Genomic DNA, 27,661 nt, shown 5'->3' with positions numbered 1-27,661 from the left:
ACATTCGAGGTAGGCACCTGGTGGACGCCCGTACCTTTCAGGCCTTTCGCCTTGATGATGCCCGCTCAGAGCAACCGCAGATGGCCTCGATCAGCATGCCCAGAGATGAGTTCCAGCAAATCCTAGATGAATTCCCGACACTCCTCAAGCCACAGTTCTCCGCGTGTTCCACCACATCCCCACCCAGGGCCCGCTGGTTCACGCCAAGGCTCGTCAGCTCCTGCCTGACAAGCTCCAGGTAGCGAAGGAGGAGTTTTCCTGTTGGAGCTGGGGATCATTTGGTGGTCCGACAGCCCGTGGGCCTCACCACTCCACCTGGTCCCGAAAGCCTCCAGCGGCTGGCATCCCTGCGGAGACTATCGACGGCTCAACGAGGCAACCGTTTCTGACCATTACCCCATCCCTCACATCCAGGACTTTATGGCAAACCTGCACGGCCCGAGGGTCTTCTCCAAGGTTAACCTGGTGCACGGATATCACCAGATCCCGATGCACCCTGAGGACATATACAAGACAGCCATCATCACCCACTTTGGTTTGTTCGAATTCCTGCGCATGCCGTTCGTGCTCAAGAATGCCGCTCAGACCTTCCAGCACCTCATGGACTCTGTGGGCAGGGACTTGGATTTTGTCTTTATTTATTTGGACGACATCCTCGTCGCCAGCAAGGACTGGGAGCAACACAAGGCCCAACTGCGTGCCCTTTTCTCCTGGCTGGCCAACTTCGGCCTAACCATCAACCCAGCCAAATGCCAGTTCAGGAAAGAATCCATGCAGTTCCTGGGCCATACCATCACGGCCAAAGGAGCCACGCCCACAGCTGTGAAGGTCACCGATATCAGGGAGTTCCCATGCCCGGACAGCCTCAAGGGGCTGCAGGAGTTCGCGGGTATGGTCAACTTTTACAACCGCTTCATCCCGGGAGTTGCACGCATCATGCAGCCGCTGTTCGCCCTCATCGCAGCCAAGCACAAGACACTCGCTTGGAACCCAGAAGCCTGCAACGCATTCGAGGCCACCAAGGATGCCCTAGCGAACTCCACCATGGTCGTCCACCCGCACACCGACCTGCATATGGCACTCTCTGTCGATGCCTCTGCCACAGCCGTCGGTGCCATCCTGGAGCAGCAGGTGAATGGACATTGGAAGCCGCTGGCATTCTTCAGCCGCCTGCTCCGCCCACCGGAACGCAAGTATAGTGCCTTCGACCGCGAGTTACTGGGCATGTACCTGGCAGTGCGACATTTCCACTATTTTTTGGATGGGAGGACTTTTACCATTTTCACAGACCACAAACCCGTCACCCAGGCACTTGCAATGGCAAAGAATCCCTGGTTGGCCCGCCAGCAGCGTCACCTCTCCTTCGTGTTGAAGTTTACCACTAACATTCGGCACAAGGCGGGGAAGGACAATATGGTTGCCGATGCACTCTCGCGACCGGCCATCTGCGCGCTGACACCCGGCCTTGACTTCGACCAGCTCGCCCGGGACCAGAAAGCTGATGAGGAGACGAGGGCCTTCAAGACCGCCATCACAGGCCTGCGGAGACCTCCTGACTCTGAGCAGTGAAGGCACCATCCTGTGCAATATCTCCTTGGGCACCCTGCAGCCAGTGGTTCCCCAGCAGTGGCGCAGGTAGGTCTTCCGTCACATCCCCGACCTTTCACATCCGTCCATCAGGTCCACGGTCCAGATGGTGGCAGAACAATTCGTATGGCATGGGCTGCAGAAGCAGATCGTGGGCTGGGCCAGAACATGCACCCATTGCCAGACGTCTAAGGTGCACAGGCACACCAGGGCGCCTGTACAGGAGTTTGAGCACGTCCGGGAACGGTTCATCCACATTCATGTGGACATCATCGGGCCCTTACCCGTTTCCTGGGGCAACCATTACCTGTTTACGGTGGTGGACCGCACCACTCGCTGGCCCGAGGCGATCCTGATGCCAGACGCCTCCACCAACTCCTGCTCCCGAGCCCTGTTGCATGGTTGGATCGACCGGTTCAGCGTCTCGGCTCACCTTACCAGCGATCAAGATGCCCAGTTCACATCTACGCTCTGGGCACAGCTCGCCAACAGGTTGGGGATACAGCTACACTGCACCACAGCCTACCACCCGCAGGCCAATGGACTGGTCAAACGTCTGCACCGCCACCTTAAGTCGGCGCCCATGGACCACCTCAACGTTCCCGACTGGACGAACGAACTGCCTTGGGTGCTCCTGGGCATCCGCTCCACTCCCAAGGAAGATCTGCTGGCGTCATCAGCTGAGCTGGTCTACGGTGCGTCGTTGCCACTACCTGGTAAGTTCGTCAACATACCTCACAATCCCTAGCGGTCGCCGCATGAACTACTTCCTCACCTCAGGGCACGGTTGGACTCCTCCGAACCCCCACTGCCACCCAGGCATGGCACCCACCCGACTCAAGTTCCTGGCGAGCTGCTTTCCGCGGAGTTGGTTTTTATTCGGCTGGGCACGACCACGGCACCTTTGCAGTGACCGTACGAGGGGCCGTACAGGGTTATACAGCGTTCCGGCTCGATGTTCACGCTGGATTTGGGCGGTAGGCATGAGCTGTTTACCATGGGCAGGTTGAAGCCAGCACACCTCGATCCCACCGAGCCCGTGGTCATTCCCCAGCCCAAGAAGCGAGGCCGCCCGGCAAAAAAGGACATTGGTGCCGGTTCTGGGGCTATGTGGCGGCTCACCACAAGGCAGGCGAACTGGCCCCGCTTGTAAGCCACGCGGTGGAGCAGCCAGCCAAAATGGCGCCGTCGGAGATTTCCCTTCCTTCCAGCTCGGGGCTCAGAAACTCGCGCTTGGCGACCACATGACGCCCGGGTGACATCAGCGCCCTCCAGTGCAGTTCTCAGCCAGGTCCGGGCTGGGAGTATAAGTGCAGCCCAGCAGCCTGCAATAAACTAGTCTGCTCACTGAGCTCAACCTGTCTGGTTGTGTGTGTTACTGCAGGAGCCAGTGTAGCCACTGCTACAGTACCTCAGTTGTGGAAGTCCTGAAGCAACAAATCTCTCTCTGCAAACCCTACAAGATCCTTCCTGAGCGGTAAAGCACTAAGCCTGGTGAACTTTATACATGTTAAATTCTGTGCACAGTATGGTGATTGCCTGCAACCAGAGAACTTGGAAGAAGGAGAAGTGATACTGAACTGTGAACCAAAGAACTTTTCTTAAATACACACACACACACACACACACACATTTAGAATTAGAAGGGGGTAATTTGGGATAGTATAAGTATAGAGTTAAGTTAGTTTGATTCTATTTTCAGTTTGAAGTTGATTAAAAATAACTTTTGTTTTGAAAGCCACTTGTCTTGGTGAATGTCTATTGCTGTTGGGTTTTGGGGTCCTTTGGGCTCGTAACAGGAGAGTTGAATTTTTATTTGGGCCAGTATATATGGGACAGCACCACATCATGGACCAAAGGGCCTGTACTGTGCTGTAATGTTCTATTTACTTTGGATGACCATGTACTGTATATATTTTGCTTGTGTGCAGGGTGTGCTCTGTGTGCCGTCGAGTTGTACAATCAACTTGAACTATTGTCGCTAGACTGATCCTTGGGGCGGAAGGACTGATGGTTGAAGAAAGATGGAATAGACTGGGGTTATACTCCTTGAGATTTGGAAGAATGAGACGGGATCTCTTAAAGGCAGATAATATTCTGAAGGACGAGAAAGGATAGATGCAGGTAGAATGTGGGGATGTTCAGATCAAGGGGGAAGCAATTTCAGACTTAGAGGAGGAGAAAATTCTTCTTCATAAAGTTGTGAACTTGTGGAATTCCTTCCCACAGGAAGTTGTTGAGGCCAGTTCGTTAGATATATTCAAAAGGGAGTTGGATGTGGCCCTTATGGTTAAAGGGATGGTGGGTGGGGGGGGTTGACAGAAAGCAGGAATAGGGATGATGTCAGTTGATCAGCCACTATTCTGTACTCCTTGGAGTTCAGAAGAATGAGAGGGGGTGGGTGGTGGGGGAGACCTCGTGAAAGGATTTTGAATGTTGAAAGGCCTGGACAGAGTAGATGTGGCAAAGTTGTTCCCCATGTTGGGGGAGACTAGGTCAAGAGGGTGCAACATCAGAATGAAGGTTGCCCATTTGGAGCAGATAGGCAGAGGAATTTCTTTGGCCAGAGAGCGACGAACCTCTGGAATCTGCTGCCACAGGAGACCAGGTTGTAGGGTGTATGTAAGGCAGAGATTGTTGTGTATCTGAATAGTCAGGGTATCTATGGTTATGGGGAGTAGGCCAGGGAGTGGGGCTGAGTGGGTGGAGGCATCAGCTCTTGATGGAATGGCGATAGCTTATGGTCGTGTTGAATGGCAAAGCAGGCTTGAAGGGCTGAATGGCCTACTGCACCTATATTCTATGATTTTATCTTCATTGCATGGGAGACACCCACATTTCTGGGTCTACAGATTGAAGGACATGTGAAGCCAATAAATTATTACAACAAACTTGTAGTTTTGTCCACAAGCAAATAATGCAAGTTAGTGTCAACTCCAGTTTTAGAAAGGTGGGAGGAAACTGAACCCCCGGAGAACACGGGGAGAGCATACAAACTCATTACAGATGGAACGGGATTCCCCCCCACCCTTCAAAATGTACAGAGTTTGTAGGTCAATTGGATATATTTGGGTGGTATGAGCCGCATGGGCCAAAAGGGCCTATTACCATGCTGTCTGTCTACAATTGGCCCCTACCCTTCTAAACCCTTCGCAACAATTTGGTCTATATCTTTCTAAGCCTTCCACGATATATGTAATATTCAAACTGTTTCACATGGTTTGCCATCTTACCTTCTGAATGATCAAGATTCCTTCATTCGTTTGATTGTTTACTTCAATCCTGAAATAGTCCTGTTCGTTACCTTTAATGATTTCAAAATGCCCCAACCAGTTATCACTGAACTCCAGATCCTTGTCATGCACTTTCAAATGAATGGCATCGAAATACTTGGTATTTTCGTTCACAGTTATCTCATACTGAAATGGAGAACATAGAAACATAGATCAGTACAGCACAAAAAGAGGCCCTTCAGCCCACAATGTCTGTGTTGGACATGATGCCCAAGTTAAACTGAAACTGCTTCTTGCAAATGATCCCCTGCAGAGGCTTCTGAAATGCTGTTATTGGATTGCTTGGATCTCTACCCCAGTACAGTGTTCTGGCCAACCATCACTCTGTGCAAAATGTGTCCTATCACATGTCCACACAAGATTTACCAGGATGTTGCCTATAATTCAGGAATTGAGTTACAGGGAAAGATTCAACAGGTGAGGACTCTATTTCCAGGAGTGTAGAAGAATGAGGGAAGATTTGATGGAGGAATTTAAAATGATAGAATAAATATACTGTAGGTCGGCTTTTTCCACTGAGGCCAGGGTGAGATACAAACCAGAGGAGATGGATTAAGGGTGAAAGGGGAAAGGTTTATGGGAAACATGAGGGGGGGGGAATTTCTTCAGACAGAGAGTGGGGGGAGAGTGGATCGAGCTACCAGTTGAAGTGGTGAATGCGGGCTCAATTTTAATATTTAAGAATTACAAGAATGGGAGGGGAATGGAGGGCTATAGACTGGGTGTAGGTTATTGGGACTAGCAAAAGAATACTTTGGCACAGACTAAAAGGGCCAAAGGGACTGCTTCTGTGTGGCAACATTCTATGCTTCTATCTCCTTTATACTCCCCCCTTCCCCCCACCCCCACCTCACCTTAAATGTTTGTCCTTCAGAATTTGACAATTTCACCCTGGGACAAAGATTATTCCCATCTCCCCTCTCAATGTATCCTCAGTTTATAAACTTCCATCAAGTCTCCCCTGAGCCTCTGATCTCCAGAGAAATCAGCCCAAGATTGTCCGACATCTCCCCCTAATTCAAACCCTCTGATCCAGGAAACATCTCCTCTATAGGTCTTTTTACACAGAAAACCCACTTAATTGGCACGTGAACGACCCATCTTTAAAGGGAGCTTGGGTCATTCACACGGAACCAAGAAATTCTGGGTCAGAGCAACGTTTTACATAAGCCTCGTGGAATAAAAGCAGGCTGAACCTGTAGCATTACACAGTGTTAACCCTTTTCGACAGAAGCTGTTGTGAAACACATTGGCTCTTATGCTACCTACCTTGGTAGGTATCAGACACAGCATGAAAATGAACCTCCCCCCCCACCACGTTACATTTATACAGGTCGATGAAGTGGTTAAAAGGCAGTTGATTCCTGCCTTAAACTGCTGTGTAAAAGGAGCTACCGTGCCTCTTTAAAAGCATCCACACACTTCCTGTAATGGGGCGACCTGAATTACACACAGTATTCCAATTGCGGCCGAACCAGAGTTTAGCCCAGTGAAGCAAGTAAATCTGCAGACGTTGTGATCATAGTAAACGCACAAAAGTTCTGGAGAAACTCTGCAGGTCCTGCAGAGACCAGATGAGACAAAGATTTAGACAGTAGCACCCTTATTGCCCAACTCATGAGCTATGTAAAAGGGGAATCGGGGAAGGTGGATTTCAGTGTTCACGCTGAAAGTGGATCACCGTTTACGTAGCGAGCCGCCTTCCCGGGGAAAAAGGGGTACCGCCCTCTGCAGGTGACACAAAGATAGGCGGCGTAGTGGACAGCGATGAAGATTTCAAAAGCTTGCAGAGGGATCAGCTAGAAAAATGGGGCAAAAAATAGCCGATGGGATTTAATACAGACAAGTGTGAGGTGTTTCTATTTGTGAGGGCAAACCAAGAAAGGAGATAGTGTGCTGAATGTCTGCCAAGCTGCCTGTCTCCCCTCTGGCAAGCCTTGCTGTACTAACATTGGCTGTGCATTATCTCTACTGATAAGGACACTCCCCTTGGGTATAACTGTATATGCACCTATTGTCTTTCATTATTGTACCGTTAGTTTATGGTAATAAAAGCCATGATTATTGTTTGACTGCATCGTCTTTGTCTACTTCATCAACTGGCGCTTCAATTTTATTAGCAGGAATGGATGCAGCCCTCAAGCCGGAGCGGCTGATAACCGACCAGTCTGCCCCGAGGGCCAGAGAAATTTTCAACCACTGGATTGATTGTTTCGATGACTACATGGCTCCAAACTACATTGTCGATGAGGCGATACAGTGGAGCCACCTGAATTCTCTGCTGGGTGAGGTCCCTTTCACCGTAGCGCAAGGAGCTACCACTCTGGCTATAGCCCGGGAACGTCTGACTGTTTACTATGAGGCACCAGGGAACGTAGTGCTTGCTCGACACCAGTTGCTGACTAGACGCCAGAAACCCGGGGAAAGTGATGCTGCCTATGCACTGGCTCTCGACTCGCTGGCAAACAAAGGTGATGTCAGGCCAGTCAATGTGGAACAACACCGCAATGACTTGAAGCTGGATGCTTTTGTCAACGGGATTGACTCCAGTTACATCCAACAGAGGCTGCTGGAGACGGAGCCCTTAACCTACGACCCAGCAATCATTCTAGCCAAAACACTGAGAAGCACCATGCGATCCAGTGAAATGCTAGAAAACGAAAAAGAAACATCCAGGAGTGCTGGAACCCCAAAGGAAAGAAAAAGGCGAACTCTTGAAAAATTCTACTTCTGTGATAAGAGCTGACGCCCCAGACAGAAGTGCCCGGCTCGATTTGCTACCTGCAGCTATTGTGGGAAACTCGGCCACTTCGCTAAAGTGTGTTAGGCGAAAGGTACTCCCACTGAAAAGAAGAAGAGAAGCACCAAGAAAATGTGTCCTGGAGCAGCCAGGACAACTGTGAAAAGGGGGAATCTTGAGACGAGCAGGCTGAATCGACTTCAAGTGATGGCAAGGTGAGATCCCCTGTGATAGCTCAATTGACTGTAAAGCTTGGGGAATGTTATGGACTGGAACAGTCGACTATGAAGGGGAGATGAATGGTGAGACTCTTGATTGTCTAATAGACTCGGGGAGTACTGACTGCTACATCCACGAGAGAGTTGCCAGAGCCTTAAATTTGCAGAAAAAGCCAGCGAACCGAAAGATATCGATGGCTTGTAGTGAACTTACAAAAACTGTACGGGACAAGTGGAAAGTTACTTTATATTTGCAGGGACATTCATTGCCTGGCTGATATGTGGCTCTTTATTATGCTGGAGCTCTGTGCCCATGTTACTGGGGTTAGATATTCAATCTCAGATGAACAGTGTAGTGTTAAATTTCGGTGGGCCACTACCCACACTTGCCATCCCCCGCGCTAGTTCCTGCGGTCTGTCTGCATTAAAGATCAAAACTCCTTCCTTTTACAGTGATTTATCCCCGAGTGTCAGCCGATTGTCACTAAGAGCCATTCTTACAGCAAAGAGGATCGTGAGTTTATCAAAGCGGAGACCCAGAGTCTGCTTAAAGAGCGAGTAATTGAACCTAGTAAGAGTCCGTGCCGGCCCAAGTGGTAGTCGTGAAAAATCACACTAAGAGACGACTGGCTATTGACTACAGCCAGACAATCAACCGTTACACGAACCTGGATTCCTACCCCCTGCCACGCTTCAATGAAATAATTAATCAGATAGCACAAAACAAAGTGTCCTCCACTATCGACCTCAAAGCAGCTTAACACCAAATCCCCATTAAGATAAGGGAACGGCCCTACACGGCTTTTGAGGCTGCATTGCACAGTTGACATTCATTACCGGTTTACAGTTCTTTATCTGATTATAACACTTCTTTATCTGATTATATGTATTTGCTATATAGAGTTTTTTTTCACTACCGATAAGGGGTAATTCTACCGTGCCCACAGGAAAAGAATCTCAGAGAGGTATGTGATGGCATGCAAGTATTCTGCCAATAAATCTAAAATACAGGAGTCTCTGGGTTATGACAGATCTTGAAGAAATCTGCAAATTCTCCCATAAATGTTTCAAGGTTGGAAAGTTCGAAGGTGACACACACAGCCGAGGGTATCAATAAAGGGATATCAATTATTTGAATAGCGGAACTGGTTGAAAGAGCAGAACATCTCCCTCCTGGAAAATGATTCCAATGTCATGTTCTGTTTAAAAATAACTTACCCTAGATCAGGGTTTCCCAAACTTTTTCTTTCCACTCACATTCCACCTTAAGCAATTCCTATTCCGAAGGTGTTTGGTGATTAGTAAGGGATTACTTAAGGTGGTAGGTGAGTATTTTAACCACTGTTTTAATTGTACCTTGACTCGATTGTAACTCCAAAGGAAATGGGCCAAGGACAGTTTTTCTCATGGAAAATATTTCAGTAACAATTGAGTCTGGAGCAGTGATTCTCAACCTTCCCTTCCCACTCGCATCCCACCTTAAGCAGTCCCTTACTAATCACAGAGCACCGACGGCATAGGGATTACTTAAGGCGATTATGTGAGTGGAAAGAAAAAGTTTGGGAAACCCTGCTCTAGATGTTTGATGGGCAAGAACAGAGAATATTGAAGCACTGTTCAGGCCCTTCACCCCACGAAGTTGTGCCAACCTATGTAATCTAATCCTTCTCTCCCTCACACCCAGAACCTTTTATTTTCCTTACATCCATGTGGCTTTTCAATATCCCCATTGTACCAGCCTCCACTAATACCCCCATCAATGCATTCCAGGCACCCACCACTCTCTGTAAAAAATAAACCTTACTTCTGATGTCTCCCCTCAACTTTCCTCCACTCATCTTAAACTAATGTCCTCTGCTATTTGTTATCGTCACCCCAAGAAGAAATAACTGACTGTCTGCCCTATCTATACCCTTAAGTCACCTTTCCTTCTTCTTGGTTCCAAGAGATAAGCTCGAGATGAGTCAACCTTGCTTCGTGTGACATGTTCTCCATTCCAGGCAACATCTTGCCACATCTCCTCTGCACCCTCTCCAAAACATTGATGTAATGAGGTGACCAGAAGAAATTCAATATTCCAAGTGTGGACTAATTAAAGTTTTGTAGAACTGCAACATTACAAGATCACCAGATAAAGGAAGAGAAATAGGCCATTAGGTCCATCGAGTCTGTTCCGTGACTCTACACTAAGCTGAACTATGCTCACACCTAGTTCCAATTTCCAGCCTTTTCCCCATATCCCTTGACTAATGAGCTACTTATCCATTTCCTGTTTAAATTCTCCCAATGATCTGGCCTCCACCGTTTATGCGACAGTGAGATCCACAGATCCACGACCCTCTGACTAAAGAAGTTCTTCCTCATCTCTATTTTAAATGGATAATGTGACCCCTTGTCCATGATTCACCCACCAAGGGAAGCATCCTATTGACATCCACTCTGTCAAAACCTTTCAAAATTTGAAATATCTCTAGGAAATCCCTTCTCATTCTTCTATATTCGGATGAATACAATCCAATGTTCATTGTACGTTAGCCCTTGTATTCCAGAAATCATCCTAGTAAATCTCCTGTGCACCCTCTCCAACAACATCACATTCTTTCTAAGATAGGGGGCCCAAAACTGCACACAGTTACTCCAAATGGGGTCTCACCAGTGCCCCAAAGACCCTCATCAACACCTCTCTACTCTTATACACTATTCCTCTTGAAATGAATCCCAACCTAGCATTCGCCTTCTTCACTACCAATCCCACCTGGTCACTAACTTTTAGGTTTCCCTGCACAAGGACACCCAGGTCCCTTTGACCTTCTAAGGATTGAATTTTCTCCCCATTCAAATAGTATTCAGCTTGTTTATTTCCACTGCCAAAATGTAGAACCGAACACTTATCAACATTGTACTTCATCTCCCATATTTTATCCCTTTGCAACTTCATGGTTTCTTCAACACTTCCTGCTCTGCCACCTATCTTGGTGTCATCTGCAAATTTGGCCACAAAACCATTCATTCCATAATCTAAATCATTAATGTAAATTGTAAACAGCAGTGGCCCAAAGACCGACCCCTGCGGAACACCGCTTGTTACAGGCAGCCATCCTGATGGGATCCCTTAATTTCAACCCTTTGGTTCCTGCCTATCCAGTCTAATATTGTCACCATAATTTCATGTGGGCCCTCATCTTATTTATCAGCCTAGCATGCGGTACCTTATCGAAAGCCGTTTGAAAATCCAAATATTCAACATCCACAGTCTCCCCTTTTTCTATCCTAGAGATTTCTTCAAAAAACTCTAATTAGTTGATCAGGCAGGATCTACCCTTTAAAAGACCATGCTGACTTGGACCTATCCAGTCATGCTTCTCCAGGTATTTCATAACCTCATCCTGGAGGATCTTCCCAACCATTGACATCAAACTAATCGGCCTAGTTTCCTTTTTTCTGTTTCCCACCTTTCTAAAACAGTGGAATCACATTTGCAACCATCCAACCCCCTGAAATCACGCCAGAGTCTATTGATTTCTGGAAGATCATCACCAATGGGTCCACAATCTCCAAGGCCACCTCTTTTAGAACCCATGGGTGCACTTCATCCGTCCAGGAAATTTATCAATCTTTGCCTAGCACAATTTCTCTAGTAATCTTAACTGTATCCAACTCCACTCCCTGAAGCCTCTGCCTGTCAGGGATACTACTAATGTCTTCCACAGTGAAGACTGATGTAAAATATTGATTTAGTTCTTCTGCCATCTCTTTATAACCCATTATAATTTCCCAAGCATTGTTCTCTATCAGTCCTATGTCAACTCGTGTCTCTCTTTTATTCTTCATATATTTAAAAAACTCAGTATCTTTTTCTATATTGTTTGCCGATTTCCTTTCATCTCATCTTTTCTTTCCTTATAACTTTCTTTGTCTCTTTCTGTGAGTTTCAAAAGGAATCCCAGTCCCCTCATTCCCCACCAGTTTTCGCTTCCTTGTCTGCCCTCCCCTTTGCTTTGATCTTGGCCTTCACTTCTTTTGTTCGCCACATTGGTGCCATCTTCCCTGTCCTTCCCAATCCCCTGCCATGTTGAAATCCCCCAGAATTATTTTGATATTACCCTGTGACATGCCCTTTGTATTTCCAGCTGTAACTCATAGTCCACTTCTCAGCTGCTGTATGGTCTTTTACCCTTGATATTTGTTAGTTCAACCCATACTGATTCTACCACTTTAGACCCTATGTCCCTTCTTTCTATTGATTTAATGTCATTACTTACTGTCAGAGCCACCCCTTCACCTCTACCCACCAGCCTATCTTTGCTATAAACTGTATATCCTTGGACATTGAGCTCCCAATCACATTTCTCATTGAGCCATGTTTCAGTAATGGCCACAATGTCATGTCCCTTGAACTCAATGCCCTGACTAATGAAGGCCAACACACGATGTATCTTCTCAACCACCCTATCAACTTGTGTGGCAACCTTGAGGGATCTGTGGTCCTGGACACCAAGATTTATCTGTCCCTCCACTGTGTTAAGAATCTACCATTAACCATGAACTCCGTCTTCATGTTTGACCTTTCGAAGTGCATCACCTCACTCTTGTCCAGATTGAATCCCATCTGCCCAACTCTGCATCCTGCCTACTTCCTGTTGCAACCTACGACAACCTTCTACGCTGTCCACAACACCTCGAACCTTTGCACTGCCACTTAGTTGAATAAAGTCTTGGTCAGAACCTTACCGTAGTCTGTTCCACAGTAGGAATATTGTCATTAACATCCAAAATCTTGATCTGTACAGTCGCTGATGCTTTCAATCCTTTCTCACTTCCATCCATGTCCTTTGCTTCAACAATGAAGGTGTAGAAATCTTGCATCTTAAACAGAAATAGTATTAAAGACCTACTCCCCCAAAGATCTTGTCAATATTTAAAATAAATGTGTTCCTTTACACATCAATCAATTAAATCAAAATTAATTGTGAATAGTTTATGTTATTATTGATAAAGGGGACAAGGGAATGAAAATTAGCATTTATTATTTGTTCTCAGTTTATTTCATGTCCAAGTGAGAAATTTCTCCTGTAATACTCTGCACCATTCTTGCAAATAAAAATATTTTCTTCATTTGTTGCCTTTTCATCTTCCAGAATCTAACAGTTCAAGATTCAAGGTTCTTTTATTGTCCAGTGCACAAATTACACTAACTATGTTCTCCATTGTTTGTACCGTAAAGACACACCAAGAGATGCCACAGACCAGGTGCACCTTTCAAGTTGAGAAAGAGTCCCTTCAGAGACTCCGAGTGTCTGTGGATCCTGTGAACTCCTCCGATGCTGCTTCCTCCTACGCCCGCCCCCCACCCCCCCCACTCCGCCAGAACATTCGTAGCCGCACAGCCTCCTGTGTGGTCCAGTGGTGACCCCTCGCACAAGACAAGCCAATTTAAATTTAGACATACAGACCCTTTGGGCCCATGAGTCCATGTTGCCCAATCAGACGGACCAACTGACCAACATCTGGAGGAAACCCACGTGGACACATAGAAACATAGAAAATAGGTGCAGGAGTATGCCATTTGGCCCTTCAAGCCTACACCACCATTCATTTTGATCATGGCTGATCAGTACCTGGTTCCTGCTTTCTCCCCATACCCCCTAATCCCCTTGGCCACAAGGGCCAAATCTAACCTACACTTAAATATTGACAGGCCTCAACTACTTCCTGTGGCAAAGAATTCCACACATTTACCACTCTCTGACAGAGTGCACCAATTTTCTATGTTTCTATGTGTCCACGTGGGTTTCCTCCAGACGTTGGTCTGTTGGTCAGTTGGTCCGTCTGTGGGGCAGAGACGTCTAGTTTATTGTCCCTGGCGAATGCGAGAGATGGAATCGGAAGGAGAATTGGTGGCAATGGGCTGGGACGGGGTGAGATTAGGATTAGTACAAGCGAGAGCTTAATGGCCATCACTAACATGATGGGCCGAAGGGCCTGTTTCTTTGTCGTACATCTCACCAGCTCTGCACGGCAACAAACAAATGAGAAGTATTTTCACTAACCTCCCGGTCGAGAGAAGAGTCTGTCACTTTGATTTCTCCATTAATTGTGCCATAAAATGTTGCTTTAACACTCTCTGTTTTGATCTTATAATGAATCCTGCCATTTTTGCCTTCATCTTTATCTGTGGCTATTACCTTTGCTGCAATGGTACCTGGTAGGAAAATAAGACCAACAGATTTACATCCAAACTTCTATCCCTCATGTGATGGTATTAGTTAATGGTGTCAGGTTGAAAACGCATGGGCAGTGCTTCAGTTGAAGCTACTTGCCATTCCTCTCCCCACCCCCCCGCCGTAACTGCGTGTGTCTCCCACAGCAAGTGCAGTTGTGTGGAGAAAGTGAGCAAACTTTAAATCACTATCTCTGGGGACCTTTCCTGGAACCAAAACACTAACGTCGTTGCGAAGAAAGCTCGCCAGCGCCTCGACTTCCTCGGGAGTTTTGCAGATAACAGAAAGCATGACAAACTTCCACAAGTAGGTGACTGGCTGGATCACGACCTGGTCTGGGGGCACTAATACCCCTGAGCATAAAGCCCTGCAAAAAATAACGGACACAGCCAGGACATCACAGGCAAAACCCTCCTCCACCATCGAGAAGATCTACAGGGAACTCAGCTGTTGGAGAGCAGCAGCGATCATCAAGGACCCCCACCACCCAATATCCGCTCTGTTCTCGCTGCTGCCATCAGGAAGGAGGTATAGGTGCTACAAGACTCACACCAGCAGGTTCAGGAACAGCTGCTCCCCCTCCATCCCTCAACAACAAACTTTGATACTCATTTAAGGACTCTTATTTTGCGCGTTATTTATTTTCTGTATTTCAGTCAGTTTGTTCACATCTTTTTTTTTAGTACAAAGTAGAAATTCTGCCTGGCCCACAGGAAAAAGAATCTCAGGGTTATATGTGATGTCATGTAGGTTCTCTGACAATAAATCTCAACTTTGACTTTTGACTTTCTTTTCTATTTTCCCAGGGAAAGTGGCAAAACCGTCAAAAGGGCTAAGGATGGTTAATTAACAGCAAATTGTGGGGCCTCGTGGAAATAAGCCAAGGTGGAATGGGTCTGATGGAATTGCACTGGGAGCCTGCATGGGAGTGGATGGGCCAAATGGCCTTATTTTGAGGGAGTTTTTAAATAAATAATTCATCAGACCTAGAAGGGGTATATTAAGAAACAGAAACTTGGAGGGGTTTCAAAAGAAGTACAAAGATTAGGAAATGGCATAAAAGGAGATCTTAATTTTTTTACATCAGTGTTCACTCAGGAAACTGGCACAGAGTCGTGGGAAGTCAGGAAAACGAGCAGTGAGGTCATGGAACCTACACCAATTAAAGAGGAAGTTCTTACTATCTTAAAGCAAATAAGGGTGGATAAATCCCAGGGCCTGACAAGATATTAATTCGGCTTTGAGGGAGACTAGTGTAGAAATTACAGGGGCTCTGACAGAAATATTTAAAATGTCCTTGGCTGAGGGTGTGGTGCCAGAGGATTGAAGTGGAACTCATGATATTCCGTTGTTAAAAAAAAAAAGGCTCCAAAAGTAACCCTGGAAATTATAGGCCAACGGGCATGATGTCATGAGTGGGTAAATTATTGGAAAGACATTGGATATACAATTATTTAGATAGCCAGAATTTGATTACGGATAGTCAACATGGCTTTGTGCATGGCAGGCTGTGTTTAACCGAGCTTATAGAGTTTTTTGAGAAAGTTACCAAGAAAGTTGACAAAGGCTGTAGATGTTGTCTACATGGACTTTAGTAAGCCCTTTCACAAGTCCCACATGGGAGGTTAGTCAGGAAAGTTCAGACACTAGGTATTCATGATGAAGTAGTGAACTGGATTTGACAATGGCTGGATGGGAGAAGCCAGAAAGTAGTGGTGGATGATTGCTTCTCAGAATGGTGACCTGCGACTAGTGGTGGGCCTCGGGGATCGGTGGTGGGACCATTGTTGTTTGTCATCTATATCAATGATCTGATGAAAATGTGGTAAATTGGTTGAGCAAGTTTGCAGATGACACTAAGATTGGAGGCGTTGTGGGCAGCGAAGAAGGTTTTCAAAGCTTGCAGAAGGATCTGGACCAGATGGCAGATAGAATTTAATGCAGACAAGTGCGAGGTATTGCATTTTGGAAGAACAAACCAAAAAAAGACATACACGGTAAATGGTCGGGCACTGAAAGTGGCATCATACGTGTTGTAAAGAGAGCTTTTGGCACATTGGCCTTCGTAAATCAAAGTATTGAGTATAGGAGTTGGGATATTATTGTATAAGACATTGGTGAGGCCAAATTTGGAGTATTGTGGGCAATTTTGGTCACCTAACTACAGGAATGTATCAATAAGATGGAAAGAGCACAGAGAAGATTGACTTGGATGTTACTGGGACTTCAGGAACTGAGTTACAGGGAAAGGTTAAACAGGTGAGGACTTTATTCCCTGGAGTGTAGAAGAATGAGGGGAGATTTGATCGAGGTATTTAAAATTATGAGGGGGACAGACAGAGTAAATGTAGACAGGCTTTTTCCACTGAGGGGTGGAGAGATGCAAACCAGAGGACATGGGTTAAGAGTGAAAGGGGGAAAGGTTTAGGGGGATCCTGAGGGGGAACCTTCACGCAGAGAGTGGTGGGAGAGTGGAACGAGCTGCCTGCCGAGGAGGTGAACGCTGGCTCAATTTTAACATTTAAGAGGAATTTGGACGGGTACATGAATGGGAGAGGTATGGAGGGCTATGGGCTTGGTGCACGAGGCAAAAAAAATGGTTCAGCACAGATTAGAAGGGCTGAAAGGATCTGTTTATGGCTCTATGATAGATTTGGAGTTCAAAGATGACATGGAGGTGGGATATGGTGCGAACAGTGTAGAAGGTTGTCGTAGCTTACAGCAGGGTATAGACAGAATGCAGAGTTGGGCAGAGAAGTGGCACATGGAGTTCAATCTGGGTAAGTGTGAAGTGATGCACTTTGGAAGGTCGAACCTGAAGGCGGAGTATATGGTTAATGGCAGGATACCTAACGGTGTGGAGGAGCAGGGGGATCTTGGGTTCCGATCCACAGATCCCTGACGTTTACCGCGCAGGTTGATAGGGTGGTTAGGAAGGCACTTGGTGTGCTGGCCTGTGTAAGCGTCATGAAATAATGTTGCCACTCCATAAAGCTCTGGTTCGACCACACTTGAACTATTGATCCAGTTATGGTCGCCTCATTGCGGGAAGGATGCTTTGGAGAGGGTGCCGAGGAGACTTACCAGGACGTTGCCTGGATTGGAAGAGTGACAGAATTTTCTCTTCCAATCAACTTAATTTATCGATCATACCATCCTCACATGGTAGGAGGAGATAGCATTTCTCCAGGACCATGGAGTATATTTACAAAGATGTAAGTTAGGAAAGCAGTTAACACATTAAAATATTAAGAGGTATACACTGAAAGTCCACAGTACACTATCCACATCTGTCCTGGGAGTTCAGTCTGATGGCCTGGGGGAGAAAGCAGTTGGCCCACTCTGGACGCAAGGGCCTGAGTGCTACGGTACCTCCTGCCAGATGGAGTGATGAAGGATGACAGGTGACTTAATTGAAGTAAAAGAGATTATGAGAGGCATATTTATCATTTGAAAAAAGGAACGCTCCTCAAATAAAAACACTTACCAGAAGCACTCAGCTCTTCAACGCTCCCACTAAAGATTTCTTGGGTGAATACAGGAGGGTTGTCATTGACATCAACTACTTTAATATGGAGGTTGACAGGTTTTTCCCTCTGTTCCCCAAACTGATCAAAAGCGCTGCCCACAAGCTGAGAATGCAAATGACAGAGAAATCTGGTCGAGAGGTCAAAGTTTCTGGACTGTTGCAATATTCTCAACTGCCGCAAACATAATACACATTTAAATGACTAGCTTAAGCAAGACCTGACTTCCAGAAATACAACTTTATGCAAATTCCCCTGTAAATCTTTGAAGTCCAAGAAATAATATTAAAATGCACGAACAAACAGATACAGTCGAGTGTTCTCCCACAAGTACAGAGGGATTGCTTTCCTTGGCATTGTGGCGAAGCACAAATCTGCTGTGACGAACCCACCCCGCTGTTCATCGTGTTCGGGGCATAGTTGGCGACGGTCTTCCATCTCTTCCGCTCCATGACAGAAGTTGGCGTGCACGCTTGCGTCGGCGCAATGCAAACGGCAGAGCGTATGAGCAGTCCAACCACTCCGCTGAAAAGCAAGTGCGCTAAGTTCAAATGAACACTCCTGCTAAGAACTCAGAGCTCACAGACTGTGTCTCCAGTCCGTTCACTCGCTCGTGTCCAGCTCGCCACATTTGGTGACCCCGATGAGTCTCCACATTCTGCAGACTCTTGGTCCATGGATCCTGCAGTGGTCAAGCTACCCGCGTTCTGGATCAACTGGCCCCGTACATGGTTCGGCCAGGCAGAGGCTCAGTTCCAGCTCAAGTATCTCTCCTTGGACTCCACTAGGTACTTCTACATTGTCAGTTCCCTCGACTAGGAGACCGCTGCCCGCGTGAACAACCTCTTCCACGTGCCAACAGAGGAGGGTAAATACCTAGCCTTAAAAACCTCCTTAGAGCCCCCTTCTGCCTCTCAGACTGCAATAGGGCAGCCAGGCTCTTGCATCTCCACGGTTTAGGGGACCATATGCCGTCCGTTTTAATGGACAAGATGCTGGCACTGGTGGAAGGACAGGCCTTTGTGGAACAAATACCCGAGGACATTCACCTCCTGCTCGCTGACGCCAATTTCAGCGACCCTAGGAAGGTGACTGCTAAGGCCGATGTCTCTACCGCACAAAATGTAAGAATCCAGAGGCTCTTCTCCGAATAATCAAACCACCACAGCAACCGCCCCACAAACCCAGCCCGCCAGCAGATAAGCACCCCTCCTACATGGAGCCACGCCTGTGCTTCTATCACCATCGCTGGAAGTCGGAGGCATGAAAATGGCGTTAACCCTGCTCGTTTCAGGGAAACGAGTGGGCCAGCCACCGTTAGTGGCTGCGACAGCTGACCAGAGGAACAGCCTACTCCATGTGTGGGACAGCATCTCGGGCCGCAGGTTCCTGGTCAACACAGGAACTGAGATAAGCATCATTCCTCCTATTTCTCGAGACCATGCGGCCCCCCACCCTTTGTGCAGCCAACAACTCCATTTTCAGGCGCAAATGCATTCCCCTACAGTTCAGTGACAGAGATTTCTACTGGCATTTCACTCTGGCCACAGTCGACAAGCCCCTGCTTTGAGCGGACTTTCTCTGGGCGCACTCCCTCCTCGTCAACCTTCAGGGCAGACGGCTGGTACACCCAGAGACATTTCAAACCATCCCCCTCGAAATGTCAAACGAGCAGGCCACTCACCTCGCCACAGTGCAGACAGCTATTAACCGCTACTCGTGCCTCCTTGCTGAGTTTCCAGCCATCCTGTGACCACAGTTCTCACCGACTCAGCCACCCCATGGGGTGCAGCACCACATTTCAACCAAGGGTCCATCCATCCACTCCTGGGCCTGTCAGCTGGCACCTGACAAGCTCAAGCTCGCGAGAGAGGCATTTGCAAGCATGGAAGAGTCAGACAGCCCAGGGTCTTCACCTCTGCACATGGTACTAAAGGGCAACGGCAGCTTGAGACGCTGCAGCAACTACAAGAGATTAAATGGCACCATCATTCCCAACCGATACCTGGTCCCACGCATAAAAGACTTCACTGCTAACCTCAATGGCGCCTTCAATTTCTCCAAGGTCGACCTCATCAGGGGCTACTGCCAAATTCCGGTTCACCCCAATGATATACAAAAGACGGACATTATCACCCCTTTCGGCCTTTTCAAACTTCTACAGATGCCCTTTGGCCTTAAAAATTCCGCCCAAATGTTCCAGTGACTAATGGACGCAGTAGGGCATGATATGTCCTACCTCTTCATCTATCTGGATGACTACTTGATGGCAAGAGCCTGAGGAAGAAGTCACCCACCTCTGCCAACTGTTTTCCGGCCTGCGCCAGTTTGGCCTCACCATCAATCCAGCCAAATGTGAATCCGGCAGCCAACAGATTAACTTCCTGGGGTACAGCATAACCAAAGATGGTGCAGTGCCCCTCCCAGACAAAGTAGAGGCCATTCACCAATTCCCACAGCCTATCACACTGAAAGGCCTGCAGGAATTTGTAGGAATGGTCAATTACTACAACAGGTTCATACCCCAGGCTGCTGCTATTTTGCGACCCCTCTTCGATCTCATCTCCGCCTCCATGAAAGAACTCCATTGGTCCACCGACGCTACAGCACCTTTCGAGAAGATGAAGGACGCGCTCGCCAGCTCATCCATGCTCATGCACCCGAAGATGGAGGCCCCAACCGCCCTTACAGTCGACGCATCCGTCACAGTGATAGGAGCGGTCCTCTAGCAGTTCATGAACAGTACATGGAAGCCACTTGCCTTTTTCAGTCACCACCTTTGATCGAGAACTCCTGGCCCTGTACCTGGCCACACACCATTTCCGCTATTTCCTCGGAGGCCGAGACTTCACCAACCATAATCCCTTGCGTTCTCATCAACAAACTGCTCTAGAAAAATCCATCTGGCAGGCATTCTACAAATTCTCTCTCAAGATCAAGTCCCAACTTGGTATTCCCAATCCATTTGCAAGTTAAATCCCCCATAACTATCATACATTGCCCTTCTGACACATCCTTTCTATTTTATATTGTTGGTAGAAGAGAAAGAGTTGTTTTAATTGAGCACAAATGGATATTACATTTTGTTTGATAAAATATCGACGTACGTTCACGTTGCAGCTCTACAAATCCATGGAGAGACCACACTTTGTGTACATTTCTGGTCAGCTCATGACAGGAAGGATGTGGAAGCTACAGAGAGGGGGCAGAGGAGATTCACCAGGATGTTGCCTGGATTGGAAAATAAGTCTCATGAGTCAAGGTTAGCAGAGCTGGGACTTTTCTCTTTGGAGCGTAGAAGGATGAGAGGAGACTTAATAGGGATGTACAAGATTTTAAGAGGCATCGATAGGGTGGACAGCCAGCTCTTGTTTCCCAAGGCAGGAATAGTAAACACCAGAGGGCACATGTACAAAGAAAGGAGAGGAATGTTTAGGGGAGATATCAAGTTGTGGGTGCCTGCAATGCTTTGCCAGGGGTGATGGCCGGAACAATAGGGGCATTTAAGCGACACTTACATTGGCACATAGATGAAATAAAAATAGAAGGTTATAAGTAGGAAGGGTTTAGTTAGCTCTGGTTGGAATATATAGGTTGGCATAACCCTGTGGGCCAGAGGGCTTGTTCAGTGCTGTAGCGTTCTATATTCTACGATGTCTGATCAACAGGATTCATTGGTGCTCTGCATCTTCAATGTATCAAAGATGGAGTCATAACCACATCTCCGTAAACTCTCTTGGAACTTTGGAAAAACTGTCGCTACTTACATTAAAGCTAGAATAGACTTCACGGTCGACACTTCTTGTAATGGTTATATCTCCAGTGCGAGGATTAATCACAAATAGACCCAAAGGAGGCTTATTAGCCCCAAATCCAGTAATGGTGTAGGTGATTTCAATGTCTTTCACATCTTCAAATTCCGACCTAATCTGGAGCAAGTAAAGCCAAGGAGATTATTTTTAATTTATAACCTATACTTGCTTGGTTGAATCCGACTCCAGCAGCACCAAGAAGCTGCAGAATTTGTTGCCACAGACAGTTGTGGAAACCAAATCCTTGGGGGCATTAAGGGAACTGGACTAGCCAGGTCATCAAAGGTCATGGGGAGTGGGGCTGTGCGGGATAATGGATCAGATCATGATTGAATGGCGGGGCAGTCTTGATGGGCTGAATGGCCTATTTCTGCTCCGATGCCTTATGATCTTAAGTTCCACATTATGTAGGACATGCATTCTGTCAAATTAGCTGCCTAATTCAAGTTAAGTTGACTAATATCCAATTGCACAAGTTCAACCCGACGAAACAACATTCTCCGGTGCTCGGTGCAAAACACACAGACACACAACCAGACCTAAGACACATACAGACAAACAATAAAGCTGTTCCTCAGCCTGGTGGTGCTGGCTCTGATCCTCCTGTACCTCTTCCTTGACGGGAGCAGCGGAAAGATGCTGTGTGCGGGGTGGAAGGGATTCTCAGTGATTTTGTGCACCCTCTTTGTACAACAATCCCGGTAGATCACTTCCATTGTTGGGGGGGGGGGGGTGCAGGGGAGGAGGGGAGACTCCAGTGATCATCTCTGTCATACTTCTGGTCCTGTGGATTGACCTCTGATCCATTTCTCTGCAGCAACCGTACCACACTGTGATGCAGCCGGCCACGACACACTCGATTGAGCTCCTTCAGAATGCTGACGTGACGGTGGCCTGTAGCCTTGTCCGCTTCAGTCTTCATGCCTTCCTGACAAGTGAGGAGATGTTGAGGGTCCACGATAGGTCACTAGTTAAGTGCACTCCAAAGAACCTGGTGCTCTCCACTAGAGTCATTGATGTATAGTGGAGGGTGGTCATTCCTGAAGTCCACAATCATCTCCTCCGTTCGGTCCAGGTTGTTACCATTTCACGAGATTTTCCACCTCTTCTCTGCTGAGCAACTCATCATTGTTGGCTGATGAGGCCATTACTGTTGTGTCATCTAATTAGCACCCTATTCACGGGCAGTGAGAACGCTGAATGACGAAAGGAACTGCTCACACTGACCAACATTTATTTTTGATCTACGTTTGGTATGTCTGCATGTTTTGCATTGAGGACTCGAGAACACTGCTTGGACAAGATGTATTTGTGCAATCGGATGATAATAAACTTTATCTTGAACACTCGTCCCTTCTGCCATTGGTGCAATGTGGTTGTAAAGTGCATCATTTATGATATACTCAGAAGTGACAAACCTTTGAACTTCTCTTCCCTGGAGGAAAGTGCATCCTCGATTATTGATTGCATTCAGATTACAACATGGAAATAGGCCCTTCAGCTCACCGAACCTGCAATTAAGGTCCCACTTACACCAACTTTGCACCAATCCAATTTCATTCTCACCCCACTGAGTGAGGATGCCTTGGGAGAATGGATCAGCTCATGATGGAATAGCGGAGTAGAATTCACAGACCTACTTCTGCTCCTTTTAAGCCTGATAATCCAGACTGCTCGGGGATTGGGTCAGTCTGGATTTTCCTGATACTCAGGCATGACTTTTAAGATTCCAATTTAAGGAAACACATCAAGTTTCATTTCTCAAACAAGCCGTTTTAAAGAAAAATAAAGTTGTCACTCGTTGCTACATCTGTGGCGCTTACACACATATCCAGACAGAAGCCTGCTAAATTTTAAAAGTTGGAGAGATTTGGAAAAGTCTGGATTCTCAGCTGGTCCGGATTTCAGGCATCCAGATTTTTGGATTTCTACTGTATGTTACTTCTTATCTTATTCAAACCTCAAAGTACCAATTTCTTTCCAGAGTGCATACAGACATCACATACAACCATGAGATACCAGTTTTCTGTGGGCCAGGCAAAATTTCTACTTATGGGTAATTGTAACAAGAAATAAATGTAAACAAACTGTCTGTGTACATAGAGAAAAAATATTCAGTAATAAAATGATGAGCAGTGAGAGTCTTTAAACGAGTCTCTGATTGAGTTTGTTGTTGAGAAGTCTGATGGTGGAGGGGGAACAGCTGTACCTGAACCTTGGATAGCAGGGGCTCATGGGCTGAAATGGCCTGTTACCGTGCTTTAGGCCTAAATTTTAAAAGTTCTACAGGGAACGCTGCCGTTCGGAGAGCAGCAGCGATCATCAAGGATCCACACCACCCAGCAAACGCTCTGTTCTCGCTGCTGCCATCAGGAAAGAGGTGTCGGCGCCACAAGACTCGCAACCACCAGGTTCAGGAATAGCTGCTCCCCCTCCGCCATCAGACTCCTCAACGACAAACTCCATCAGGGGCTCATTTAAGGACTTGTGCACTTCATTGATTTTACTCTGTTTCTGTATTGTACAATTTGTTTACATTTCTTTATTCGTTTACATGTGTACAGTGAGTTAGTTATCTTTTGGCACTACCAATAAGTGGTAATTCAGCCTCACCCGGAGGAAAAAGAATCTCAGGGTTGCATGTGGTCTCATGTGTGAGCTCTGATAATGAATCTAAAATCTGCTCTCCAATGGTAGCATTCCATGTAGCAACCATACCACACAATGACCTGGCCTCCACAACCACCTGTGGCAACAAAATTCCACAGATGTACCACCCTTCAGCAATCAGACGAGCTTTCGTTGATTCAGAAGTCTGGTAATGTGTGCAGTTGACTATAAAATGACCACTGTAAATTGCTGAGTAGGTGGGTAGAAGACCTCTACAGATATGTAGTGGAAAATGTACTGACCGGCTGCCTCACATCCTGGTAAGGGGAGAGTTTTGCCTGTGATGCACTGGGCTGTGTCCATTAACTTTTGCAGGGCTTTCTGCTTAGAGGTATAGGTGCCCCCATACCAGGTTGTGAGGCAGCCGGTCAGTACATTTTCCACTACATATCCGTAGAGGTCTTCTACCCACCTACTCAGCAATTTACAGTGGTCATTTTATAGTCAACTGCACACATTACCAGACTTCTGAATCAACGAAAGCTCGTCTGATTGCTGAAGGGTGGTACATCTGTGGAATTTTGTTGCCACAGGTGGTTGTGGAGGCCAGGTCATTCTGTGTACTTAAGGCAGAGATTGATATGTTCTTGATTAGCCAGGGCATCAGCGTTTATGGGGAGAAGGCCGGGCAGTGGGAAAATGGATCAGGTCATGATTAAATAACAGGGAAGACTCGATGGGCCGAATGGCCTCCGCTCCTCTGTCTCAGTCTTAAGCCACAGACATCAACTTACAGCAGCTATGGGTTCAGTGCTTGGGAGCTGGTTCTCTGTAATGTCCATAGGTGGAATGATCCACTCTCTCTTCTGCCGCCGGGAGGTCCTCTTTGTGGGAAACTGGATAACTTGGACTCTTCTCTTTGCAAGCTGTGTCAAGGTGCAAAGAAAATGCCTGGTTTAGCTCCATGGAGTTCAAGGGGTTGGAGGGCCAGAACATTCATAAGGAGTTACAAACAACCGGAGACATGCTAGTACATCCAAAAAACACGTACCTAATGAAGCAGGCTATTTGTGAATCCTTAACCAAATACATCCATCCAAATAAATGAGGTTATGGTTTTGATTTAGCTGGTGACAGATCGGTTTCAAAAGAATGAGCCTGAACAGCCAGTGGATCTGGGCATTATCCTCCATGAAAAACTCATTCATATTGACTTCTGGGACAAATCTGAGGATGGAGAAGTAACCCAGGCAGGAGAACTGTCTGGTGAAGGTTTAGATCTTCCTGATCTGGAGGTTTTAGTTGCTAACAGACTCCTATTGGAACCTCATGTTTGTACAATAACATGGCCCTTTTCCCATTCCAATCGCCTCCTCTCTGCAACTTTGCTCTCTGCTTTATTTGTTACAGTTCTGCAAGGGCAAACTTGCTGGATAGGACTTAAACAAACCTTTTACACTGTGCCTCGGGTCACGTGATAATGAACTTGAAACTTGGGATTTTTTCAAGAATTTTTACCTCATTTTGAACAGGAAACTCAGCAGCTACACGTTGGCAGAACAGATGGGTCTATCTGGCAACCATTTATACCTGTATCCACTGAAGAGGTGGAAGGATGGGTCAGTAAGTCTGTGGATGACACGGAGGTCAGAGGAGTTGTGGATGGAGCTGAAGGTTGTCAGTTACAAAACGATACAGAAAGAAAACAGAGTTGGGCAGAGAAGTGGCAGGTGGCACTCAATCCGGATAAGTGTGAGGTGATGCATTTGGAAGGACAAACCAGAAGGCTGAGTCCAGGGTTAATGGTCGGACACTTACAAGTGTGGGTCAGTGGTTTTCAAATTTTTCTTTCTACTCGGACACCATCTTAAATAATCTCTGTGCCATAAGTGCTCTGCGATTACTAAGGGATTACTTAGTGGTAAGTGTGTTGCCTCCTGGTGCAAGGAGGCTGGAGAAGACATCCATGATAGATTTCTTGAGCAGCGTGTTAAGGATCCAACCAGGGAGAATGCTGTTTTAGATCTAGTATTGCGCAACGAGAGAAGTAAAATTAACGATCTAGTAGTTAGGGACCCTCTTGGAAAAAGCAATCATACCATGGTTGAATTTCTCATACAGATGGAGGGTGCGAGAGTTAGATCTAAAACTAGTGAATTATGCTTGAACAGGGGAGACTACAACAGGATGAGGGAGGAATTGGTCAGCGTGGACTGGTAGCACAGGCTAGTTGGCAGAACAGTTGAGGAACAGTGGAAGACTTTTAAAGAGATTTTTCACTGTGCTCAACAAAACTATATTCTCGTTAACAATAAGGGCAGTAAGAGAGGGAAGGGTCAGCCTTGGTTAACTAAGGAAATAAAGGAAAGTGTAAAATTAAAAGCTCATGTGTACAAAGTAGCCAAGAGAAGTGGGAAATTGAAGGATTGGGAAAACTTGAAAAGGCAACAAAGGAGAACTAAATGGGAAATAAGGGAAGGGAAGAAGGATTATGAAGGGAAATTAGCACAAAATATAATAACAGATGGCAAAAATTTTTTGTAAATATATAATACAGAAGAGGGTGACTAGAGTCCCTTGGAAGATGAGAAAGGGAGATTGATATTGAGTAATGAGAAAATGGCCAAGGCATTGAACACGTCCAGCCTGCCAAAGAGTGGTGATGGGGACGTAGCAGGAGGTGAGGGCCCCAAAAAAATAATTTTACAAAAGAGGTAGTGATGAGCAAACTAATGGGGCTGAAAGTGGAAAAATCCCCTGGTCCTGATGGGATGCATCCCAGGGTACTGAAGGAAATGGAGGGAGTTAAATGTCCCGCCACTTTTTAAAAAGGGACGTCGGCAGAAGATGGGTAACTATCGGCCAGTTATCTTAACGTCTGTAGTCGGAAAAATGCTTGAAGCTGACATTAAGGATGAAATCACGAGACGTTTAGAACAAATGGGCTCCATCAGACAGACACAGCAGGGATTCAGAAAGGGCAAGTCTTCTTTGACAAACTTGCTGGAGTTCTTTGAGGATATAATGGGTGTAGTTGATGTTGAATATTTGGATTTCCAGATGGCATTTGATAAGGTGCCGCACAGGAGACATCAATAAGATACAGATGAATGGAGTCAGGGGAAGTATATTGGCATGGATTGAGGAATAGTTAACTGACAGAAAGCAGAGAGTGGGAAAATGGGTGTTTTTCTGATTGACAGACAGTGGTAAGTGGCGGGGGGTGGGGGCACTGGGTCCGTAGCTGTCCACCATTTGCAATGATGATGTGGAAGAGGGGACAGAGTGTAGAGTAGCCAAGTTTACGGATGATACTAAATTGAATGGAAAAGCAAATTCTACAGAGAATGTGGAGAGGCTGCAGAAGGATATAGTTAAGTTAGGTGAGTGGGCAAAGGTCTGGCAGAAGGAGGACAACGTTAGTATATGTGAGGCCATCCACTTTGGTAGGAAAAATAGAAGAGCAGATTATTATTTAAATGGTGAAAGACTGTAACATGCTGTAGTGTAGAAGGACTTGGGAGGGCTTGTGCATGAATCGCAAAACATTGGGTTGCAGGTACAACAGGTTATTAAGAAGGCAAATGGAATGTTGGCCTTCACCGCTAGAGGAATTGAATTCAAGAGCAGGGAGGACATGCTGCAACTGTACA

General features: G+C 46.5%; 1 protein-coding gene across 1 annotated transcript in view; it reads right to left on the bottom strand.

Annotated features, from left to right (window-relative positions):
* Positions 1-27,661, bottom strand: part of LOC138755850 (desmoglein-4-like) — a 139,291-nt gene that overhangs the window by 62,612 nt on the left and 49,018 nt on the right. The window contains exons 4-9 of the mRNA XM_069922572.1: positions 24,803-24,934; positions 21,354-21,515; positions 17,547-17,691; positions 13,889-14,040; positions 12,570-12,704; positions 4,821-5,006 (exon numbers count right to left, since the gene is read on the bottom strand). Of these exons, the coding sequence (XP_069778673.1) occupies positions 4,821-5,006; positions 12,570-12,704; positions 13,889-14,040; positions 17,547-17,691; positions 21,354-21,515; positions 24,803-24,934 (912 nt within the window). The remainder of the gene's footprint in view (positions 1-4,820; positions 5,007-12,569; positions 12,705-13,888; positions 14,041-17,546; positions 17,692-21,353; positions 21,516-24,802; positions 24,935-27,661) is intronic.

This window comes from Narcine bancroftii, chromosome 2 (assembly GCF_036971445.1).
Source record: "Narcine bancroftii isolate sNarBan1 chromosome 2, sNarBan1.hap1, whole genome shotgun sequence".
Lineage (NCBI taxonomy): Eukaryota > Metazoa > Chordata > Chondrichthyes > Torpediniformes > Narcinidae > Narcine > Narcine bancroftii.
Note: the sequence above shows the minus strand (reverse complement) of the source record. Positions and strands in the feature narration are given on the sequence as shown.